At 41.6% G+C, this 21,512-nt stretch overlaps 2 protein-coding genes across 2 annotated transcripts in view; both read right to left on the bottom strand.

The window, feature by feature from the left end:
- ITGA8 (integrin subunit alpha 8) overlaps nt 1-12,210 on the bottom strand; it is a 114,966-nt gene extending 102,756 nt beyond the window's left edge. The window contains exons 1-3 of the mRNA XM_037385968.1: nt 11,867-12,210; nt 11,440-11,564; nt 48-148 (exon numbers count right to left, since the gene is read on the bottom strand). Of these exons, the coding sequence (XP_037241865.1) occupies nt 48-148; nt 11,440-11,564; nt 11,867-12,069 (429 nt within the window). The 5' untranslated portion in view covers nt 12,070-12,210. The remainder of the gene's footprint in view (nt 1-47; nt 149-11,439; nt 11,565-11,866) is intronic.
- A 7,501-nt stretch (nt 12,211-19,711) lies between these two features.
- The window catches only part of MINDY3 (MINDY lysine 48 deubiquitinase 3), a 55,784-nt gene continuing 53,983 nt past the window's right edge, over nt 19,712-21,512 (bottom strand). Inside the window, exon 15 of the mRNA XM_037383434.1 lies at nt 19,712-20,797. Coding sequence (XP_037239331.1) covers nt 20,648-20,797 — 150 coding nt within the window. The 3' untranslated portion in view covers nt 19,712-20,647. The remainder of the gene's footprint in view (nt 20,798-21,512) is intronic.

The following is a 21,512-nucleotide window of genomic DNA, read 5'->3' as shown; positions in this document are numbered from 1 at the left end:
AAAAATAAACATTATCTCTAAATGAACACCAAATGCATACAACTTACCACAACTTTTTCTTTATGAGCTTTGACTGTTGCACCAAACCACTGATTTGTCTTAAACTCAATAGGTTCCCTGGTGCCATTGACTTTAATTTTCCTGTTGTCTGACAAAGAAAGATGCATTATGTTGACAGCTTATTTTAAAAAAGTACTACCCTGTGAATTACAGATGCAAGTGAAGAGACTAACAGATATATTACATTGCATCCACTGTCATCATCCTACCAGCTTAACAGCAAATGGACATTCTAGTATCATTTAAGATTTTCAGTGGTTAGTGGAAAACAGCTTAAATTCACATGTGAAAATTCACAGTAATAACAGTTATTAAACTCAAAAAACAAAATACAATGGACTGGTAGAAGAAACCCCATGTTTCCTCCCGCCAAAAAAAGTTTACCTGTAATTTATGATGAAGAATGAACGAGAATTTACAAAAATAGGTGAAAAGCCCTAAAAAGTTTTCTCATATGTGGTAGGAACTGTCCATATAAAAAGCATGTTCCACAATTAGCTTTTGTCAAACAGATGACACTTCTCAGCATGCTTGTTCAAAGACCAACACTACAGATAGCAAAGGACTTGGTTTTTAACAGAATTACATGTGTACACACTGTCACAAGAGACAGCTTCTTAATGTTGCTTTATACACACTCTTGCAGATGTCAGCTTAAGAGAAGCCATCTGGGCAAAGACTCAGACCAATTATAATGCATTTCAGGTTTTAATAAAAAGCAGACATCCCTTCCTTTCACCCTTAGTTCTCTGAAGTAAACTGATTTCCCATATGTTCATAAGCTATGCTCTACCCTTACCAGTCATTCCTAATGAACTTCTCAATTTATACATAAGCAGGGCATTACTCTTTCCCCCTTGTACCTGCATTCCTCTATGTTTGTTTCTGGTTCCTATCAGGAGAGATTTCACAAGAATCAATCCTTTTCATTCACTCTAAGTGAAAATAAAACCATATACTGCCTACCTTGGAATGTAGAAAAAAATGTAACATCAGATTATATTCTATGGATTTACACAATTGTTTTAAAAAAAAAGAGGAAAATGCAGCCAATCCTTTAAAAAGCCAACACTTCCTGGGATTTGCCCAACAGGAATAGAGGAGCTATCTGAATGCTTTTCTAGGATGTTGGATCACCAGTTACTTCAGATCGTGGTAACCTCGTAAATGTTACACATATAAACTGATTTAGGAACAAAAATGCATTACATTGGGATAACAAGGGTACTCTATCTCTGTATTTTTTTCTAATAAACATGAAGGGAAATTGAATGAAAATGAATCTGTGAAAGTTTGAAAGTCTCTGAGAAAACATCTTCCCTCATACAATTTTTTTTTTTCTGTGCTGCACCAATTACAGGAGCTAGTATGGAAATCCATGCTTAGAGAGATAAGAGAGATAAATTTCAGGACTATTTAGACCTCAAAAGTTCAGGAAGTGTAATTTAAAATCTCTCTAAAAGTATTCATTTTAAAAATACCTTTTATTTAAGTAGGCCTAAACTTTAAGAGTGTGTGAGACAGTGACTTTGACACACTGCATTGTAGGAGCTGCCAGCTTCTACTAGTTGTTGGCAACACCACTTTTGATTATTTTCGCCAGTGAAGTCAGACCATTTCAAACTTTAAAGGTCTCTTTTCTCTTTTTTAATGCTCTGGCAGATCTGAACATAATCAATGTCCACAGATGAGGTCCTGACAGAAACAAAGCTTTTGAAGCTTGAAAATCAGCCATGGTCAGCTTACAGCAGCTAGTGCTAGCCTACCACTGAGGATACTCATGACCAGTATTCTAAGTTAAAAAGAGCTTACATTTTCAATCAAAACAGCATACTTGTCTACTGGCAAAGTATACTAAAATGTGAAAAGAAGTTAGGCTTTAAAACTAGGACAAGCGTTTGCAGGATTTATAAATCCACAACTGAATTTACCAGTAAATGTACAAGAACTGTACGCACACATACACCCTCCCTGCTTAGTAGCATATCGTGTACTATGAATCCTTCATCACATGGCATGGGACTTTCATTATAAAATAATTAGTGAAATATCACAGACACACAAATTAATAGTTTTTTTTTTCCCTAGATAAATCTCTATTGACAGAAATTCTCTAATCACCTTTGTTCAGGATCCTTACTAGAACTATGGAGTCATATTCCCAGTTTCTGACGTTGTGCCTTAAAATACAGTTTAGTCTTTTGTATGTAACAATCAATCAGTATTTCACATCACTGTAAAACAGCTACTGCTTCCCCTATAACTTTACCAAAATGAAGCTATACACAACTAACTTGTCTGAATACATGTGGACTGTTATTACTGTGCCCTGATTGTATTCAATTAGACAACAAGGCTCTGAATGAAGCCACTGCAAATGTCTTCTGAGGTAGTCATCCACTTACAACCGAGGACATGATCTAGGGCACAGTTCTTCTCCTCCTAAAGCAAACATCTGAGAAGGTCAGAAGAACCATGGCCTAAAAGAAGTACTTTTTTTTATTTTTTTAATCGACTGTAGATAGCCACAGATAACCAGCTTAGACTAGACTCAGATAAAAACTATTCACTTAGATAATTCCCAATCCAATTTAAAAAAAAATAAAAATCTGACTTTGGTACATCCCTCAAAATTGTGCAATCTAAGCATTTCAAAAAACAGTACGTCTGAATCCTGACAACACCATTATACGACAGGGAAACAGCTCTCCTAGTGTTATTTATGGGCATCTGAGGCCCCCAGGCTATGTCTATACTGTACCTTACCCCCAGGCTAAGCCATATTTCTGCGAGCAGCAAAAATTTGGCTTTAATTCAGGTTGCATTCAAATATCATCTTCTCTTCTGGAAAAGAATGCCTGGCCCCTTTTAGGAAAGAGTCCAAGCTATCTTGTATCAAAATACGTGACACTAGTGCAAGGATAGCTAGAATACAAGGCAGCAGCAGCTGGGCTGGGCACACAACGCCTGAGCCTGTCCACAGAGCAGTCCAGGGAGTGCCTGAGTACCAGCTGGATTGCTTCAGAGCCAGCCCAGGAGCTGTTCCAGATGGTCAACAGTCTGGATGACTCGCAAATTTGGCTTGATACTCAGCCCTGGAATCACTCTTAATTGTACTGCCTAAGTCTGTATTGCAGACGAAGGTCCAGAAAATGAGGACTAGCAAAGAGCAGAGACATGTGTAAAGAAGTATAAATGTAGGTGCAAGGACATCCTTAAACTGCATTTCAGCAACCTAAAAGCATTTCTTATTTTCTATTACAGGAGCCAAGATTCCTATGTATTGGTACTGCCCCACAATCCAGCTTCAGAAAGCAGCTCTCCAGGTGGCAAAACATGTTTCTCAAAATCAGCATTCCCTCACCCAGTCTTTTAGACTTGAGGTTCCTAGGGGCTACCAAAGGGAAAAAGGCCCCTTAAATTTGCAAAGCAGTAGCTGGACAAGTAGAAGAATTTGCATTCAGACAGTAAAAAGCAAAACTATGTAAGAACAACAATGCAGAGATTACTTTTCAGGAATTAATGCCTGAACCTGGAGCAAGTGTTAATGCAAATCCATCATTTGCACACATTAGACTAGATTTGGCACTTTCTACAGGGATTGGTCTCCTCTCAGTCACTGAGTCAGCACATTATAAACTGTTTAGCAGGCATGAATCCAACATTACTCTTCCAAATATTTCTTTGTTGTAATAACAAGGATTTGCATAAGAAATAGATGTATTTGCAAACACTGATAGTGGCTCATTGTGATCCATTCAGCTCCTGAAAACCAGAAGTAAAAAATGCAGCATCTATTATAACTTGAAAATGCTCAAAAGAACAAAAGCTAATCAAAATATTCTAATCAAACTTAACACAGGAAAACTGCTTCTAATCAAAGCAACAAATCCGGCTATGTAATATACCTGCAGCTCTTTCAGGTAAGTTCTCACTGTTCAGGGACTTTGAAAAGTATTATTTTTACTTGCTCTGTGCTTGTCTGCCTGTATGTACTGGATAAACACAGATGGCCATTAACCAGGCATCTGCAGCTGGCTCACTCTGCCCTCTAATCTTACTTACTCAAGACTATATCCAGGACAGCAAATCCCTTTCAAATACCTGTTCTGATATGTGTGTGTGTATCTATCTATGCACATCCATACATCTAAATAAATATATATAACACAAAAAATATCTATATTTCATATATTTATATGTAATGATGTATACACACAGAGTAGAGGTGAACAATCACCTCAACCTATTTGTATTTATATAAAATGGGAATACAAACATATCGAAACAACAAACATTTATATAGATATATACAGGTCAAAGAAAGTGAATACCTCCCTCAAATGGAGACAACACCTGGAACGCTGTGTCCAGTTTTGAGACACCAGGACAAGACTTGTGGGTGGTTGGCCCAAAGAAGAGAAAGCAAAGGAGGATCTATTTGCACTTTCTCCAATGTTCAATAGGTAGAGAGAACAGAAAGCCAAACTCCCATCTGAGGTATTCAGCAAAAGGAAAAGAGGCAACAGGCACAAGTTGCAGCAAGGGAATTTCTGATTAGATATAAAGAAACCACTCTTCACAGTGAGGGTGATTAAGCACCGGAACAGATTCCCCAGAGAGGCAACGGCATCTCCATCCTTGGGTAGTTTCAGAACTTGGCTACAGAAGGCTCTGAACAACCAAATTTAACTTTGAAATCAGCCCTGCTGCATCATTAAGGTACTGGCTTACAGAAGGGAAGAGAGAGAGGGAAGGGTTTGTACTGGTGTACATGGTCCTGTATTCTAGAAGTGAAGGAAGAGAGGCAATCTTACCAAACTCATCGCATGGCAGAGTGGTGTCTTTTTGGTATCACTACCGTAACAGATTCCAATGATACCACTCATTCAGTAACGCAAAGGTAAGTCAGTAACATTCACGGGGTCATTGATGTTAGGCCCTCAACAGAGAGACAGAATACAAATGCAAAGCTAAAAAATATGATCTAGGGAATCAAGCCAAGCAACTGCTTTCATCATTAATGCTGGAGGAAAAAAGGACTTCATAGTGTTTCGAGACAGTACGGATATGCAAACCCCTTGCACGACGAGAAGAATTGCTTCTATTTTTAGATTTATCTGATTCTGCAAACATCTATTTAATTTCTGGTTTTTATTGTGCCTTAGACGCTATTCGTATGAGTTATTTTAATTTAATAGATCATATCTAGAGAGCTTTAGTTGGACTTTCATTCCATGAATCAAGGAAAAAAGAATTATCAAACCAAATAGGATTTTTTCCCAAAGTACCATCTGATCAAAAACAAATTAAGACCTCAGGGCCTGAACTAACATAGCTAAGGATATTTTTCCCCTTCTTTAGATAAGGCTGAGACTTATAAAAAAAACTCAAGAGAGTCTATTACAAATTAGAATGCTACAAGTGAACCATGAGGCTCCATGTCTTACTGGCACAGCAGACTGAAATGTGTCAACAACATTTAAAAGTACAATGAAGTTTTCCCTCAGCACTCTCTCTTGAGATGCAAATTCTGTTTTATAACAGGATTCTAAGTTTTCCCTAGAACCTTACCATCTCTGCAGCTAATGATTTTTTCATGTAACTAAACCTCTTGAGTCCCACAATACATCCTTTCCTTATACAGTACCTGGGTTCTGTTACAATCAGCTCAACTGCTGGCTAGATCAGCTCATGTTTTTTATCAACTGCATGCTTGGTCAGAACTGATCTACATCCCCCTCCCCTGTTCCTCTTCAGAGGCTGTTCAAATTTTCTCCAGCTAGTTTAGAAAAATATAACCTATTTTAATAAAACTGGTAAAGTTAACTGATAGCAAAGACAACAACCCGGTGAATTCTGGAAACTTAGGGGAAGTAGTATCTAAAATTCTGCCTTTAGGAGCTAATTTAAAACATAAGAACGTGTTGCAGTCTGTTAAGTATTACAATTAAAAGTGACTATTATAATGAGTTTCTGAAATCTGAACTATTCGCTTTTTACCAGATTTCAAATGCAATAGTGCACTTCTAGGGGCATTTAAGTTTGCTCCTGGCTGCAAGATGATTTGAGTGGTTCAGAAGTTCCCCAGTTAATGAAGGAGGGAGAAAGTTCTCTTCATATTGCTCTCCTGCTACCTCTCCTGGCAGCTGAATGGAAAAGCACCCAGCTTAAACAAGGTAACTCTGCCTCAATGCTGAAGCAGAAATAGTCATTGTAAACCTCATTTCATAATGGAGAAACTGAGAAGGAGGATTCAGCTTTGTGTAGGTAAGCAAGAAAAGACAGATTACAGTTCTTTAATATAATGCCAACGCTTGTTCCCCTCTCCTCTCATTGAGTTTCAAAGAGTATCACAGCCCCACACTGCAATGCAACAGGACAGCTTTACAGAGCAGGGAAACAAGGGAGAAGAGTCTCTGCCCTTCAGGCTGTATCTCCTGGAGTAAGGGGATACTAAAAGCCCTTCCATTATACTTTATCTCAGTTCCCTGCTGCAATGGAGCAGGTTAAAGCACCAGTTGTGCTCTCAGGGGCAGTGCTTTCAGCTTCTTCCCAGAGTCTTAGCCTTGGTGCCCAGCTTTATGGAGCTTTTAAGAACTGCAAATACGGGACTGCAGTCAGTACTGTATCAACGGCAGGAAACACAGAGAGTTCCTGCTAAAGTCCCTTCTTGGCTGGAGGCCATTTCACTGGCCAACCCATCTGGGAATGCCCGGTTACATGATTTGCTTATGGATGGGTCGGCTCAAATACTACAGCATGTCAAAATTTCATCCTTCCCTCCTCTGCCCCCTGTCCCTTGTCAGGAACAATATTTCATTAAAAGGATTAATTATCGATGTTAGCTTGCAAGTAAATCATCTCAATGCTTTGGAAACCTCTGAATTAGGAACTAAGAAGAACAGAAATAGGTGACCTGAGAAATTAGTGACAATCTGGGAGAATTGCCTGGAGAACAATTTCAGACGGGTGGTATGAGTTTTAGGAATGGGCTGCAGATACTCCTGCACCTCTATTAACACTAATTAAGCCACCATCTCAGCAGGGTAGTTTAGCCCACACACATTTCCACATTAACACAAGTTATGCACCTGCTCATAGCATTCAGACCAGCTTGGGCATCCTAACATATGCACGGTGCCACAGAGATGATTTCAGTAGTAGTCTTGCTTTTGAGTATCGGTGCTAGTAGTAAGGAGCCCAGTCCGTGTTTGACAGCTAGAATGTGACACTCAGAAGTAATGACACATTTTTTAAAGGTGTTTTCATATCTTGCACTGGGAATTGAGTGAATAAGGAGTGTTCCTGTTAAGTACACATCAGCAATCAATGCAATATCCACTCCATCATGTGATCTTAGTTTCTGAGAAAAAAGGAGCAAGACAACTTCACAAACCACAGGAATTTGTATTTTGTCATTTAAAGATCACATGACACAAAAAATAGGGTTTAGCCCTGAGTGTCACACCCTGTGTGGTGGCAGGGAGGTTAGCTGCACCTTGCCAGTGACTCTGGGTGCAACCCTTGCAATGCCAGATCTCTGATCCACTGGGGAACAGCACAGCTGTCTTAACATCAGTGTCAGGATGTCAGGTCCAGTTAGGCTTAGCACTTGTATCTTCCCTTCAGGACTCTACGGTAGGATATAGAGTAACTTTCTTTAAACTATAGTTTTAGTTATTTTACAAAATAGAAAGATATTATTCACAGAGAAAAACAAAACTCTTCAACAAAACAGGCTTTACAGGACCAAAGACCATCCTGTCTCAGCTCTACTATCGTAATATTAACCTAACCAAGCCCAAGTTTTTCACTGAGGTGTCTGTCACTTACTTAGTTCCCTCAAATCACTTTCTGAACAAGTGCCCCCTCTAAGGAAATAAATGCTTGTGGAGAGAGATTTTGTTCCTTTTTAGTTTGTTATACTTTACAGTCCCCTAACAAGGCATATCTGCCCTTTCATTAAGTAAACATCTAAACATCTGTAAAATACAGGATAACTATACATTGGTACAAAGCAGCTCCACACTTGTACTAATGTACACACTTGTACACCACGATATTTGAAAATGTCCAGAAGCTTGACTGAAGCCATCACAGAATACTAGTCAGTGTCCTCACTGTTTCCATTTAGTAGGACCCAGATAATTAATAGTGTTAATTTAAAAAACATAAAAGCATTTGCAAATGGAGGAACCCTTCTTGAAATTAGGTTTACTGTTCTTGTGGAAACAGTGAAATAATTTGTACAGTTACACATAAGTCTTACTAATTAGGTGCCCACTTAGGCACTTGTGGCAGTGTAAGTCCAAATAACATCCACGTGCACTGCATGTTCCCTCCTCAACGGCAGAACATAACTTGCATTGAATGCAACATATCTGAGCTTCATTTGTGTACCCGGTTCTCAGAAATGGAAGACATGAGCCCTCATGCTCATATATGATTTAAACCAGTGGTTTTCAACCACTTGGATTTGTTAATCTCTTGAATTTTTATGTTATGGTGGAAATTTCACAGTTTCTGTGACCTGCAGCAATTTCACATATATAACTTGGGACATAGTATATGCGAATCTGCTTTTCTTTTAAAAATTCTTTAGAAGTCCTCCATTGAACTCTTGTGGCTGAAAAATACCAATTTCGTAAATTCTTCATCTATTTGTTGGGTCACACTGCCTTTTAACTGTTACATTACACTCTTCCTTTCTTTCTAGTTCCACTCGATTCTTACTTCTGAGCTTAATTAAAAATGCTTTCAATTATTCAGCAGGGGGTTTTTTCCTTTATTGTGCTTAGTGAAACTAACTGAAAGAGCTGGTATTATTTTGTTAGAGTTAAGAAAAAAGTACTTAGAAAAGGAAGCTTTGTATAAAAATGCATCAAAATGAAATCTTCCAGCTCTGAAGCAGCCTCTGTAGTTCTTGTTCTGTTTCAGAAAACATTCCCAAAACTTTCCAAGACTTTAAAAAATCTCCTACGAGGCATGAAGCATTAATCTTTAAAATTAAAGCTGCTAGAGCTGAATTTCCACTCTTCTAACAATTACTGGGTGGTTTTGGTTTGGAAGAAAGGATAATCTTGTGGTTAAGGAACTGGAGGGAGAATAAAAAATCCCAAGCCAGCTACCAGTATCATCACCAGCTTCATGTATGATCTTTGACAATCCAGACTGACTTCTTTGTGTTTATTAGAATAAATGTAAAAATGGGAATATAAATATAAAATGGGAATAGCAGCATTTCTGAGTGATGTCATAGGAAGCAGGCACAGTGAGTTCAAGGTGCCTGTACAAGCAAGTGCCATAAACTCAAAATACCCCTCATATTTAATAAGGACTAAGTCCCACTAGGCATGCAATGGCCCAAAAGGAACTGTGTGTAACAGACTATTTGAAGCAGTATCATCTAGGATAGAGCTTGTGTGGACTACTCAGGAGGAATAGTGGAAAAGATGGAAAACTTTCTCCTCTGAGTAGCGTATTTTGGAGATAAAAAACTGCCATGAAATCTACGTGCATACTTCAGCAAAAAAAGTACCTAAGCCTATTGGAGTTGGCATTTATGTTGCTGGCAATGAAGAATAGGTGTCGGCACAAGCTATGCAAACCCTCCCGGGATCTCAGTCTATGAGGGCAGTTGGCCATTGCTCAACTGTGCAAAATGACACCTTTGCTGCCCTTGGTGCCAGAATCAGACAGCTAACTCCTAAACCTGCCTATGCTGCAGTCCCTCCTCCAAGTACAGTGTATTTACATCTACACAATGGGCGCTCTCTGGCTTAAGTTCAGCTGTTTGCAAGTCAGGCATCTATCCGGAGGACACAATTACCCATCTCAGGTAGACCAAACGAACTTTGGAGATTCCAAATCACACAAATAGTTGTGTGATACAGTCCAAACCCTTGTTAATATACTTACTCATCAGCCTGTGGTTGTGCATATTCAAAGCATAGTATCTGCATAGGGATACATCTGCCAAGAACATGGATTTGTCCTGAGTTTCCTACAGGAAAGCCAGATGCCCTTCTATGTTTCATCACTAGTTTTTCATTCATTTTTCAAAACGCCCCTTCATTTTTCAAAACGCCCCTTCAAAATGTGATGAAATTTTTATTTGGTCTGAAAGTTTTCTATTCAAACCTGAAATTAACTTCTATAGATAATATACTCCACTTCTGTCACTTGAACTACTTGATCATAAGATGGAAACACATTAATATTCCCTAAACTGGTTTTATTTTAAAGACGTACACTCAGGACATATTGAAATAAAAATATTGTATGCATACTGTCCATGTCTGTACATTCACATTTATACATAACTATACGCTGTACATGGTACTACATGCCCAAGTAGCCATACACACACACAGGAACCATCTCTTACCCTGTTTTGAAGAACGCCCAGCATGATGGGAGAGTCATCCTGAGCACAGTTCCTAAACACTAACATAGTAATAGGATGTGTGGGTGGCTGGAGCTGGAAGGGGTAAAGAACTGCACTGCTTACTTGCTACGTTTAAGTAAGCTCTTCTAATTTAATTTGGAAAAAAACCTGAATTGTATTGTGTCTGCACTTAAATAAACCACAAATGCTAAGATTAAATATAACTTACAGAGTTATAACTTGTGCTTAACGATTAAACTGTCAAAGTCTGCCTAAATAAAGGCTTCAGTTTTAAACTCCCTACAAACACTAGGTTTAAATTATTTTCAAGACCTATAAAGAGACAACAGAAAACATAAACAGCCTGAATTGTTTAAAACGTGTGTTCCCTCTAATTAAATAAGAAACATCTGTGTTGGGGTTTTGGAAGTGGATATAATCTATCCACATTGTGCCTAAATCGGTTTGCATCTAGATTCCAATATTCTGAAATAAAATTCTTGCTTTCTGAAAAGAATTAAATAAGCATGCCACATGAGGTACTTCATCCCTCTGAACAGATGGAAAACCCCTTGCTAAAAACAACAGCAAACACTAGCAATCCTGTGATTTCCAGGATTCGGAGAAGTGTATGAGACATGGATTTGGGGGTTTTGCCTTCTAAGCACTCAGGGGAAAAAAGGTATTTTCAAAATGAGTTATCTGCCACAAACACCTTTCGGTAAAGCATTAAAAAGGGGAAAAAAAAAAAAAAAAAAGGCAGCTGCTAAGATGAACGACGCACAGATCCCTGAAGGTCATCCTCCCGTTATTTCTCTGGGGACCGTTAAACCCTTCCCTGCAAGCACACAGACTCCCAGGAGCCGGATTTCCCAGCGCTGCAGATGCTCAGATCAAAGTGACACAAGCACGGCGGGCGCGGGGGAAACTCGTGCCGAGGGAGCCCCGAGCGCAGCGCGACACACGCGGCGCCGCGGGCCGCCACTCACTGGTGTTGTCGAAGGGTATCTGCCGGCAGCGGGCGGCGGGCCAGGCGCAGTGGTACACCGCTCCCCCCTCCACGATGTCCGGCTGCGTGGTGTTGGCTTTGGGGGCTCCCACCAGGACACTGACCCTGCAAACACACCGGGCAGTCACCGCGGCGATGCGGACCGGCAGGCGGCGGCCCCGCCACGGCGGGCCAGGGGCTGTCACCTCGGCGACCGGCCCGCGGGACGCCGCCGTTTGCCCCCCGCCTTCCCCAAAGCCCCCCCAAAGCCCCGCAGCCCCGGCCAGGCGGGGGGGCGGCCCGGGGGCGCTCGCTCGGGCGCAGCCCTCACCTCGGCACCCCCGGGGAGCCGGGCGCCGCGCTGAGGGGAGCGGCCCGCTCAGCCCAGCCCGGCCCGGCCCAGCCCGGCCGGCGGCGGCGACACTCACGTGCTGGGGTCGGGGATGTAGAAGTCCACCGAGTACCCGAAGTAGCTGCCCGGGGGCCCGCTATACACCGTCAGCTTCTCCTCGTCCAGGTTGAAGGCCACCAGCGCCGGCGCCCAGAGCAGCGCTGACAGGAGGAGCAGCGAGCGCGGTCGCTGCCGGCGGCGGGCGCGGCCGGCCCCGCGCCCCCAGCTGAGGCGCAGCATCCTCGCCCCCTCCGCGGCCGGCTCCCGCTGGCAGAGCGCAGCGGAGCTGGGGGCAGCTGTGCGACGGCCGTGCGGTGCCGCGGCGGTCTGGCTGCCGCCGTGCGCTGGCGGCGGGGCGGGGGAGGCTCGGCCCCGCTCACCCCGCCGCCGCCGCCGCTAAGGGGCGAGCCGCGCTCGGGCGCCCCCTGGCGGCCCGCGGCGGGCAGGGCTGCGGGGCGGTGCCGCGGGAAAGCGCTTCTGCTGCGGGGCGGCGGCCGGTGCGCCTGTGTCCGCTGCCGGGCGGGGCGGGCCGGGGCCGGGGCCGGGGCCGGGGCTGGGGCCGCCCTCGCCGCGCCGCCCTCGCCGGGGCAGAAGGGGGCCGGGGCCGGGGCCGCCGCCGCCGCCGCCCTCGCCGCCGCCCTCGCCGCGCCGCCCTCGCCGGGGCAGAAGCGGTCTGGGAGGGGACGGTGCTCGCAGCGCAGCGTCCGCGCTGTGGCTGTCGGGGACCCGGAGCGGCCCTCGTCCCCCAGCGCCGGGGCCCAGGCCCCTCCGTCCCGGCTGAACACGGCGCTCGGCGGTTCCGAGCACGAACCGCGCTGTGCCCGGGGAGAGCCGCTTGCCCTGCAGGGCAACGCCGCCGGCGGGGCTGGGCCGAGCGGGGCGCCCCCCGCGCTGCCCCGCGCCTGTCCCTGCTCACCAGGGAAAACAGAGCTGAGGCCAGTGGTTTCGAGTTGACTTTCTCTTGGCTTCCAACGTTTTCAAGAGTTTAAATTCAAGAGTCTGATACTTGAAAATTCCATTAAGGAAATTAAAGTGCATGGGGGGGCGGAAATAGACGTTCTTTGGATTGTTACGTGACTGCCAGGATGGCTATTATTAAAAAAACAAACAAACAAAAAACAAACGAACCAACCAACCAAACAAAAACCAACCAAAAAAAATCTACCCAAAGCCCCAACAACAAAAAACACCAAAAAAGTCCCAACAAACCAGTAACCAAAAGAGCCTTCTAACCACAGTGAAGACAAAAGCCCAGCCACACCGTTCAGAGCACGTTAGGAACTGCATTCTTCTGGAAGTTTCTTTATTAGCACTTACCGGGCTACCTAAAGTTTTACTGTGCTGAAGGGGCACCTCACAAAGGACAGCGTGGCTGTGGGCCCTCACCACAGCACCACGCCGGAGCAGGCGCCAAGCCTGTTTTCTTACGGAAATAACCAATACTACTCCATCACACGTGGCATTAAACGGAGCTTTTAGAAGGCTCCTCTTATTATTTCTTCCTAGAAGTGATTAAAACCTATGAGGCTATATAACTCCTGTTTTGAATTGTTTTTCCCCTGAAAGCTTCACAATAGTGTTCTAGCTCTTTCTTTTTTTTGTTGAGGCAATGTAATGCTGCCTGCCTGAAATGCTCCCTTCCCCTAACAGCTAAATGGGGCATCACGCCTAGGGCTTGCTGGAACAGCACTCTTACTATTTTTTCTGGCCAACTCAAAGGTAGGACGAAAAGGAGGAACATTTTATTTTCTATGTAATCAACTCTGTTAGCAGGAAAAAAGGATTCTTTTTTCAACATTTATAATAGAGAAAGATCAGAAAAATAGAGAACCCATTTATAAACATGCTACAGTAAAGCATACCTGTGAAAGCAGCTGGGAGTAGTTTGTTTTGTTCTGAGGTCCTGGTTTCTTTACTTTTATGTTTGTTTTATTTTAAATGCTTCATGGCAAGATTATTCAGATAAGACTGACATTCCTGTTCACGAAAATAGAACAGTGTGTTTAGTTCCAGCATTAACTGTATGACCCTTAGCTGTCCCCACAAGGCTTGTAGTATTCCTTAATTCTGCTCGCCTTACATTTGTACTGGCATTACTCTTGGTTTTTATTAGACTGAAACATCACCATTGACATTATTTCACTATTTTACATTGAACAAATAACTCCTAGAGATCTAAGCACCAGTAATAAATTCAGAAGTACCTCAATGACCTGTAGGGATAATGCCTACTCTCAGAAGTCATACAATTTTAAAGCAACTGAAGGGATTTGAAATTTGTGTTGCTTTTTGCTAAATAATAATAATAATAATAATAATAATAATGCCTTGCTCTTATTTAGCACAACAGTCAGTTCCATTCCTGAGTGTCACAAGTGAAGTTTCTGGGGCTCAGAGAACCGCTCAGAGGGCACACCAGACCTGTGGCACTCAGGGTAAGAAGGCAGCATATTCTGGTGCTGTATCCACCTTGTACACATCTATCCAGAACAGAGGTAGAATTCAGCAGTTAGCATAGTTGGAGACAGGTGACTGTTCACACAAATGAAAAGCAGAAGGGGCATAGCAAGAACATAGACAGTTCGCACTTGTACTCCTCTTGTACCTGTCTTTCAGTTTGAAATATATGCCACCTAACCTGGTTGGTTTGAACTAAATTTAAGAAAGGAAAAGTGTTTCAAATGGCTATCAGTGCTAAAACCTGTATGGAAAGGAGGGTGGGACGGAAAGAAGGGAATCTCTTTCAAGATCCTTTTACACCCAAGGTGTTAATACAGAGCAGTCCCCTGCCCCTTATCTTTTCCCTTCCCTTCCCCCCCCCTTCATATAAAGAAGAGAGACGTGGGTGTAGGATATTCCAAATCAATTCAAAGACGTAAACAAAAAGAATGATCTTTTCATTTTTCAAAGGATTTGTAATGATCCCCCAAATAACCTGGACCTGTTCTGATCACTAGAAGCTTTTTCCAGATCTTGGTTTTCTCAGACTTTAGAAATTTTTTGAACTGGAGATTGTGCTCTGCACTGCTCAGGAGGTAAGCAGTAGACTGAAGTTTGGCCTTTAGCATACCTGTGGCCTGATACATTAATGGCTTTGGATATTGAACTAAAAAGTCTTAATAGGCTCTAGAACCTGACCTGGAGCCAGGACAGAGAGCTTTATAAGAATGGAGCTTATATATATATATATATATATATATATATATATAAAAAGCACTTGTATAAGAACATTTAGTCAGCAGGCCAAAAGTCATTATCTACCCTATAGAATACCTTACAGAATAACTGGAAGGTCAGTGGTGGGACCAAATAATTCATACAGAAAAATACAAGATTCATGGTGTGGATTTCTACAGCTTATATTATGTGCAGTTGGTGAGGTTAATATGTCATTATGGTCTTGCCAATCTTATAAATAGATCAGTCAAAGCTTCTACGGAAAGTTTTGCCAAGCAGATCTTAAATACTAGTATTTCATAGAACCCTCTATTATGAAAGCTTTAATCTTACTTATGCCATTATTTAGTAATGTACCTGCTAGCAGAGGAAGGGTAAGTATTTCAAAGAATCATATGGGATTTTAACATAAATCTTGTCAAAATTAACGTCAATTTTACTGTTATATCTTTTCAAAACATGCCAGTACAGAAGATTAAGTGTCCACTTCCCATAGGAAAGCTTGCCTTTTCTTTTAGTTGTTTCTGAGTTTTGTTTCTGTAGGCAGGAAGCCATCTCCTGAACTGTAATTGGAGCCATAACATAGTATTTTGTATTGATTATCCTGTCACAAAGCAAGAGGATAAAATGAGAGTGTGACCATACTCTACATGAATTCGTGAGATCTGAATTCAGGATGACATGCCAACAGAGGATGCAGCCTTCAGTTTTGAACCTTACCTCTGTAAACACTGTCCAAATTAAAAATCTTAGCAGAAGTAATTAATAAATGAAAGGCATTAAAGCTAATTTGAGAGTGAGCAGACTAAATCTTCTAGCAATCTAAGCGTATAGCCTGTGGGAAAAAAATGTTTCTTTTCAGGAGATCTCATGGAAATACTTTTTTTTTTTTTTTCATCTGTTATGAGTATTAACTAGTTTAATCACATGTAGTCAGTGTAAACCTCTAATAATCCAATCTACCATCTTGGTGTAAGCACAGACTGGTTGATTAGTGTGTGAGACCCCAAGTATGGAACAGCAGGGACGTGGCTGGGGAGGTTGCGAATGCGCTCAGTGCTCACACTGCACCTCTTGGGCTATTGCGGTCAGCGGCCTTGTAGCACAATACTCAGCAAACCCACCACGGAGCCTGAAGGTGCTCTCCAGAGCATGCCTGATGCTATATGCTAAGCAACTTTGCTTGCAATCAAGAGTATCCAGAGTAGCTGTTTGTAGACAGTCATCTAATCGGACAGCAAATGCCCCGCAGTATGCACTGTACTAATGGACATTCTTGTTCCCGCTCATGAACTGTTGTGGAGACGTAGCCATTTCACCACCCTAATGGATTTTACTCCTACATCCAGGCCCATCTTGGCCTCCTTTGCCCTAATCATCCTCACAAGGAAGAGAAGAAAGACTGAAAAAGCATACCGATGGATCAGATAAGCAGAAATTATAACTGTCTGAAAGATAAAGCCAAGAACTTCAACAGAAGTATTCAAAAAACAAAGTACTCTGCGAGCACTTAAGTGATTCAATGTTTTACAGGGGTCTTCATGTGGAGTATAAAAAGGATATTTACTTTTGGATTTATACTGGCTGCTTGCCTTGAACAGCTCAGGCTTTAACAAATCAAAAATATCTTCATTAGCCTTAAAAGCCTTCAAATACAGTTCACCTGGGCTAACATGGAGCATGAGAAGTAGTCTTTCTATTATTTATTTAATGTGTTTAGAGTATCTAACTGTAAACTCAGTACACATCAAAGTGGAAATAATTTCTTTTCCACCATTCAACCAGCACTTGACTCTAGGACCTCTTTTTCTCCTCATCTTCTTGTTAGGAAAGTGAATTTAGAGCAAAGAGACACCAACATGTAGCTGAACAATTTTCTGTCTCAAAGAGCTTTGGGATATGGGAAGGAGAACCATGTTGCCACTAGGACACTAGTCTCCCAGAAGATGCTGAGCTTTCCTCGGCAATTAAAATTGAACCACTGTGCAAAATGTAAAAAATCATTCACCTAGAGAGTATTGATCAAAATGTCATTTAATTGCATATTTAATTCATGTGCTTTCTTACAGTTAACATTATCAATTTGCTCTGATTAATTAAAGCACGTATTTAATCCCGTAGAGTGCTCTGGTATTACTTATCGACTAAGCCTCAATTAGCAAAATGCAATATATATATATATATGTATACACACACACACACATATGTAGCCTATATATTTGGCACTTAGAGCAGAACAACCTGTGAAAAGTATATAGGTTTCTGGTCATTTTTCTATGAAAGCAAATTAAAAGTACCAGGCATTAATGCCCTACATATTATAAGTCTGCCTTCTAAATAACCACACTCTTTCAGGGGACAAAAGGTGAATTTCTATACAGTCAGACTCTCTCCCATCTTGTTCATCAGGGAGGAAAGGACAGAAAGGTTCACTTGGCTGGGGCTCTCAGATGAGCTGGCCAAGTCCCACCAAGCACTGCTAGTTCAGCCTCTGTACTCCAAAATTACATGAAGGAAACCAGAAGCCAGGCCTCAAACAGCTGGGCAGTATGAGGGAGAAAGAAGGGAAGAGCAATAAGGGCTCTTACGCCACACTAAGCACCAATACCTTGAAGTACAGCAGAAGTTTTAATCAAGGTTAATGCTTATATATAGCTCTCACATCAGCTGGGCTTCTAATTTTTTTTTTTTTTTCTTCTTCTGTGAAATAGATCATAGATTGTCTCTGACCATGGACTGGAAAAAGGCTGTTCATTCTAACAGATTCGAGCTATGGTTCAGTGCAAGCTCTGGTGTGAGATACTCTAGTACGAGCCCAGTCAGACACCAGAATCCAGGAGAAAGTGCAAGAAAAGTGAATTTTCACTTTCCAAGATATCAGTGCAAATCTGCCTAAAGACATTTATCTTCAATGTGCAAAACAAGCTAAAGCAAATACCTATCAAGCCTGAAGTATTCTAGGAAAAGTAAAGTTTCAGACTCAACAGGCAGTCCAGATTAAAGCAGATTTTCTTAATTAAGTAATTATCCATATACTTTTGAGTAGCAATACCACTGTTGCACAAATCTTTTAGCATCAAGCCCACACAGCAAGACAGAATACTTGTGTTCTAAGTAAAATGAGTCACAGAAGATGAATTAAGGAATCCAAATTGTCATCTGCAAAGGATTATTTTTTTTCCACCAGAAAAAGGAATCTCAAAAACAAGTAAGATACACTGCTGTCAGCTCTGCAATAAGGATCGGTGATAGTAATTTCAGCAGTTAGGTTTTTAAACAAGTCCTGATTGAGCTTGTTTGGTAGCTGAGGGGAGACAAGGCTGCAGCAGTGGCCTCTGTGAGAAGTTGTCACCAGCTGTCCTGATGTTGCATAGAGCCAGTTCCAGGGGGTTCCATGATGGACCTGCCACTGGCCAAAGCTGACCCTGCCAGCAAAGCCGATGCTTGACACCAGGTCAGTGCAGAAGGAGGCAGGAGGAGCTCCAGAAGCCGGAGCAGAGATTCCCCGGCAGCCCCTGGTGAAGCCCACGGTGAGGCAGGCTGTGCCCCTCAGCCCAGGGAGGTCCATGGTGGAGCAGGTATCACCTGCAGCCCATGGAGGACCCCACGCTGGAGCAGGTGGATGCCTAAAGGAGGCTGTGACCTCTAGGAAGCCTGTGCTGGAGCAGGTTTACTGGCAGGACCTGTGGACCCATGGGGAGAGAGGAGCCCACACTGCAGCAGGTTTGCTGGTGGGACTTGTGACCCTGTGGGGGACCCATACCAGAGCAGCCTGCTCCTGAAGGATGGCAGCCCATGGGAAGGACCCTCACTGGAGCAGTTTGTGAAGGAGAGACCCTGTGGGCGAGACCCCTGTGCTGGAGCAAGGGAACAGTGTGAGGAGGAAGGAGCAGCAGAGATGAAGTGCTTTGAACTGACCACAACTCCCATTCCCCATCACCCTGCCCTGCTCAGCAGGGAGGAGGTAGAGGAGCTGGGACTGAAGTTGAGCCTGGGAAGAAGGGGGGCAGGGGAGAAGGTGTTTTAGCTTTGTTTCTGTTTCTCACTATCTCTATTCTTAATAGGCAATAAATTAAATTACTTTAGAGTCTGTTCTGCCTGTGATGATAACTGGTGACTGATCCTCCTGTCTTCATCTCAACAAGGACATAGGGAGCTTTTTCTTCTATTTTCTCCCCTTGCCTTGCTAAGGTAGGGGAGTGAGAGCACAGCTGGGTGGCCAGCCAAGGCCAGCCCACCACAGAACTATACTGTTCACCCATTCCCACGTGTAAACCTAACATTGGACAGTCTTGCAGAGGACATATTTGCAAGCGTCACGCAAAGGATGTTCTCTTTCTACCACGACTACATGCTTTACAGTGCAAATTCTCCAACAAAGGCTTCTCCCCCATGCTACATACCTCATTTTTGACAAAATCAGTTTGTTTTCCTGCATGAGGGTCATTCTAGACTCCTATTGTTACAAAATTTTTAAAAATAAGTAGTTCTGCATGCAAAATTCAGCCCTGCTGGCAATAGCATGGTCTCATCTATCACAGTTAAGATGTAATAAATTGTTTTTTGTTTCGGTTTTCTTTTCTTTCTTGAGATGTGCTCAACTTGAATTGAACAGAACTGACATTTCTAAACCCATGGTCCCTTTTCATTATCTTTGAGGTGCAATAAACAAGTTCAATTAAAACCAAACTTAAAACAATACAACATGATTCAAGGAAAAGATTTTATTTTAGGGCTAACAAGTTGGTAATAAATAAAGGAATATAATAATGTAATAACAGATGTTCTCATGCACTTAACACATACAGTAACGCTGGCTTACACTGCTGCTTGGACAAATTGAGAAGAGGTATTTGGCAATATTGTAAGTTTGAATAGTTTAAAGATTATAGAACAAGAAATTCTTTTTGCTGTTTTTACATTTCTTTTATACAAATTCAAATAAATATTAATACACCTATTTTTCCTCAGATTTTCTGTTCACTTTTAACATGCCTGGTAACTAAGCCACAGTAATATACAACTGCCAAGAAAGAGTATTTATGAATTATACTTATTAATATTCCTAAAAATGTATCATATTTATGTCACATTGTGCAAGCTCTTTAGGTAAAATCAGATTTTAGGAAAAACTGCAGAAAATTTAAACTCATCAAAACATATCCAGTGCAAAGGCCAGTCTAGTCCACACATTATGGTACTGTAATGTAAGCCAATATAATTTAAATAATAAAACATGCCTATATGATTCAGAGGAAGCTGAATATGTTTTACGTTTTAAAGATCTGACATCTAATATGCAGATTCTGCAATATCAGACATTTTTCAAATCTTCATGAGATGGCAAAATAACGTTAAGAATTTATAAGTAGGCTTTTTTTTTTTTTTTTTTTAGGATAACTCACATTAACAGTACTACAGTGGCCAAAAAAGACAAACTATTATAATAGAAATCAATCTGATTAAAAAATTAAATATTCCAATTAACACTGAAAAAGTGTTTGTAATCATTATTTACAATTCATCAATGATACCAGTGTATAACTCCACACAGTCAAAGCATACCACTTTCCAAGCAAATACCAATTTTTGCATCCCCATTCAAGGATTCAACAGCAGTATGTTGTTTGTGTGCAACATATCAGTTTAAAGAAGGAGATCGATCTGTGGTCCAGAGTAATTCTATGTATGGCCATTTGGTTTGCAAGCAGCGTTTTACAGGTGTGTCGTCAGTCTGTAGCATTGGTTCTTCAAAACCCGTAACAACTGCTGTGCCTTCTACATACATGACCTGTCAAAATAAACCCAATTATGTCAGCCTATGTTTGTTTAAGAACTGAGAGATGATTATTTGATTATTTTCACTAGGTTAAGAGAGGATTTGTTATGATACTTTTTTTTTTTTTTTTACCACAAACCCAAACCCCATTTACTTTTATATACTTTTTTTTTTTTTTTAGTGAAACGAGGTATGAAATAAATGCCGCCTATCTCTTAGACTCAAGTGCCTGAAAATCCTGATGAGGCTCATTCCTTTTACTATTTACTTCAGTAGACTTCTAATACTGTTGCAGTTGCAAAGTTTGACATTATTTTATAAGGACAGTGTTCCTTCCACTTAACTTTATGCAATTAGTTTTCCATAAGATGGAACTTCTGTGGCAAATCTGCTCTATTCATAAAACAATGTTTAAAATGCTATAGGCAGAATCCTCTGAAAACAAAAATTTAGATTTTCTTGATTATGTATATATGCCCAATAGTAAAGATAGACGCATCTTTGAATGCCCTTGCCTACATTTTGGGATATGAAACTGCTGGAGATACCACAGTTAAGGACTTTAAGCTATTCCAAAGTCTGAGTATATACATTTTCTCGAAGAGTCTTCTTACTTGAGGTAATTTTTGTTCCCTGGGCTATTAATGCCTTATAGTCTTCTACCATAAATGCTAATTCAGGAACTAACTTCAAAGCAGTCATGGTGTGTCACGTATACCCCTCCTTC

Source organism: Falco rusticolus, chromosome 4, assembly GCF_015220075.1.
Source record: "Falco rusticolus isolate bFalRus1 chromosome 4, bFalRus1.pri, whole genome shotgun sequence".
NCBI lineage: Eukaryota > Metazoa > Chordata > Aves > Falconiformes > Falconidae > Falco > Falco rusticolus.
The sequence above is the reverse complement of the archived record's forward strand: the minus strand, read 5'-3'. Positions and strand labels throughout refer to the sequence as shown.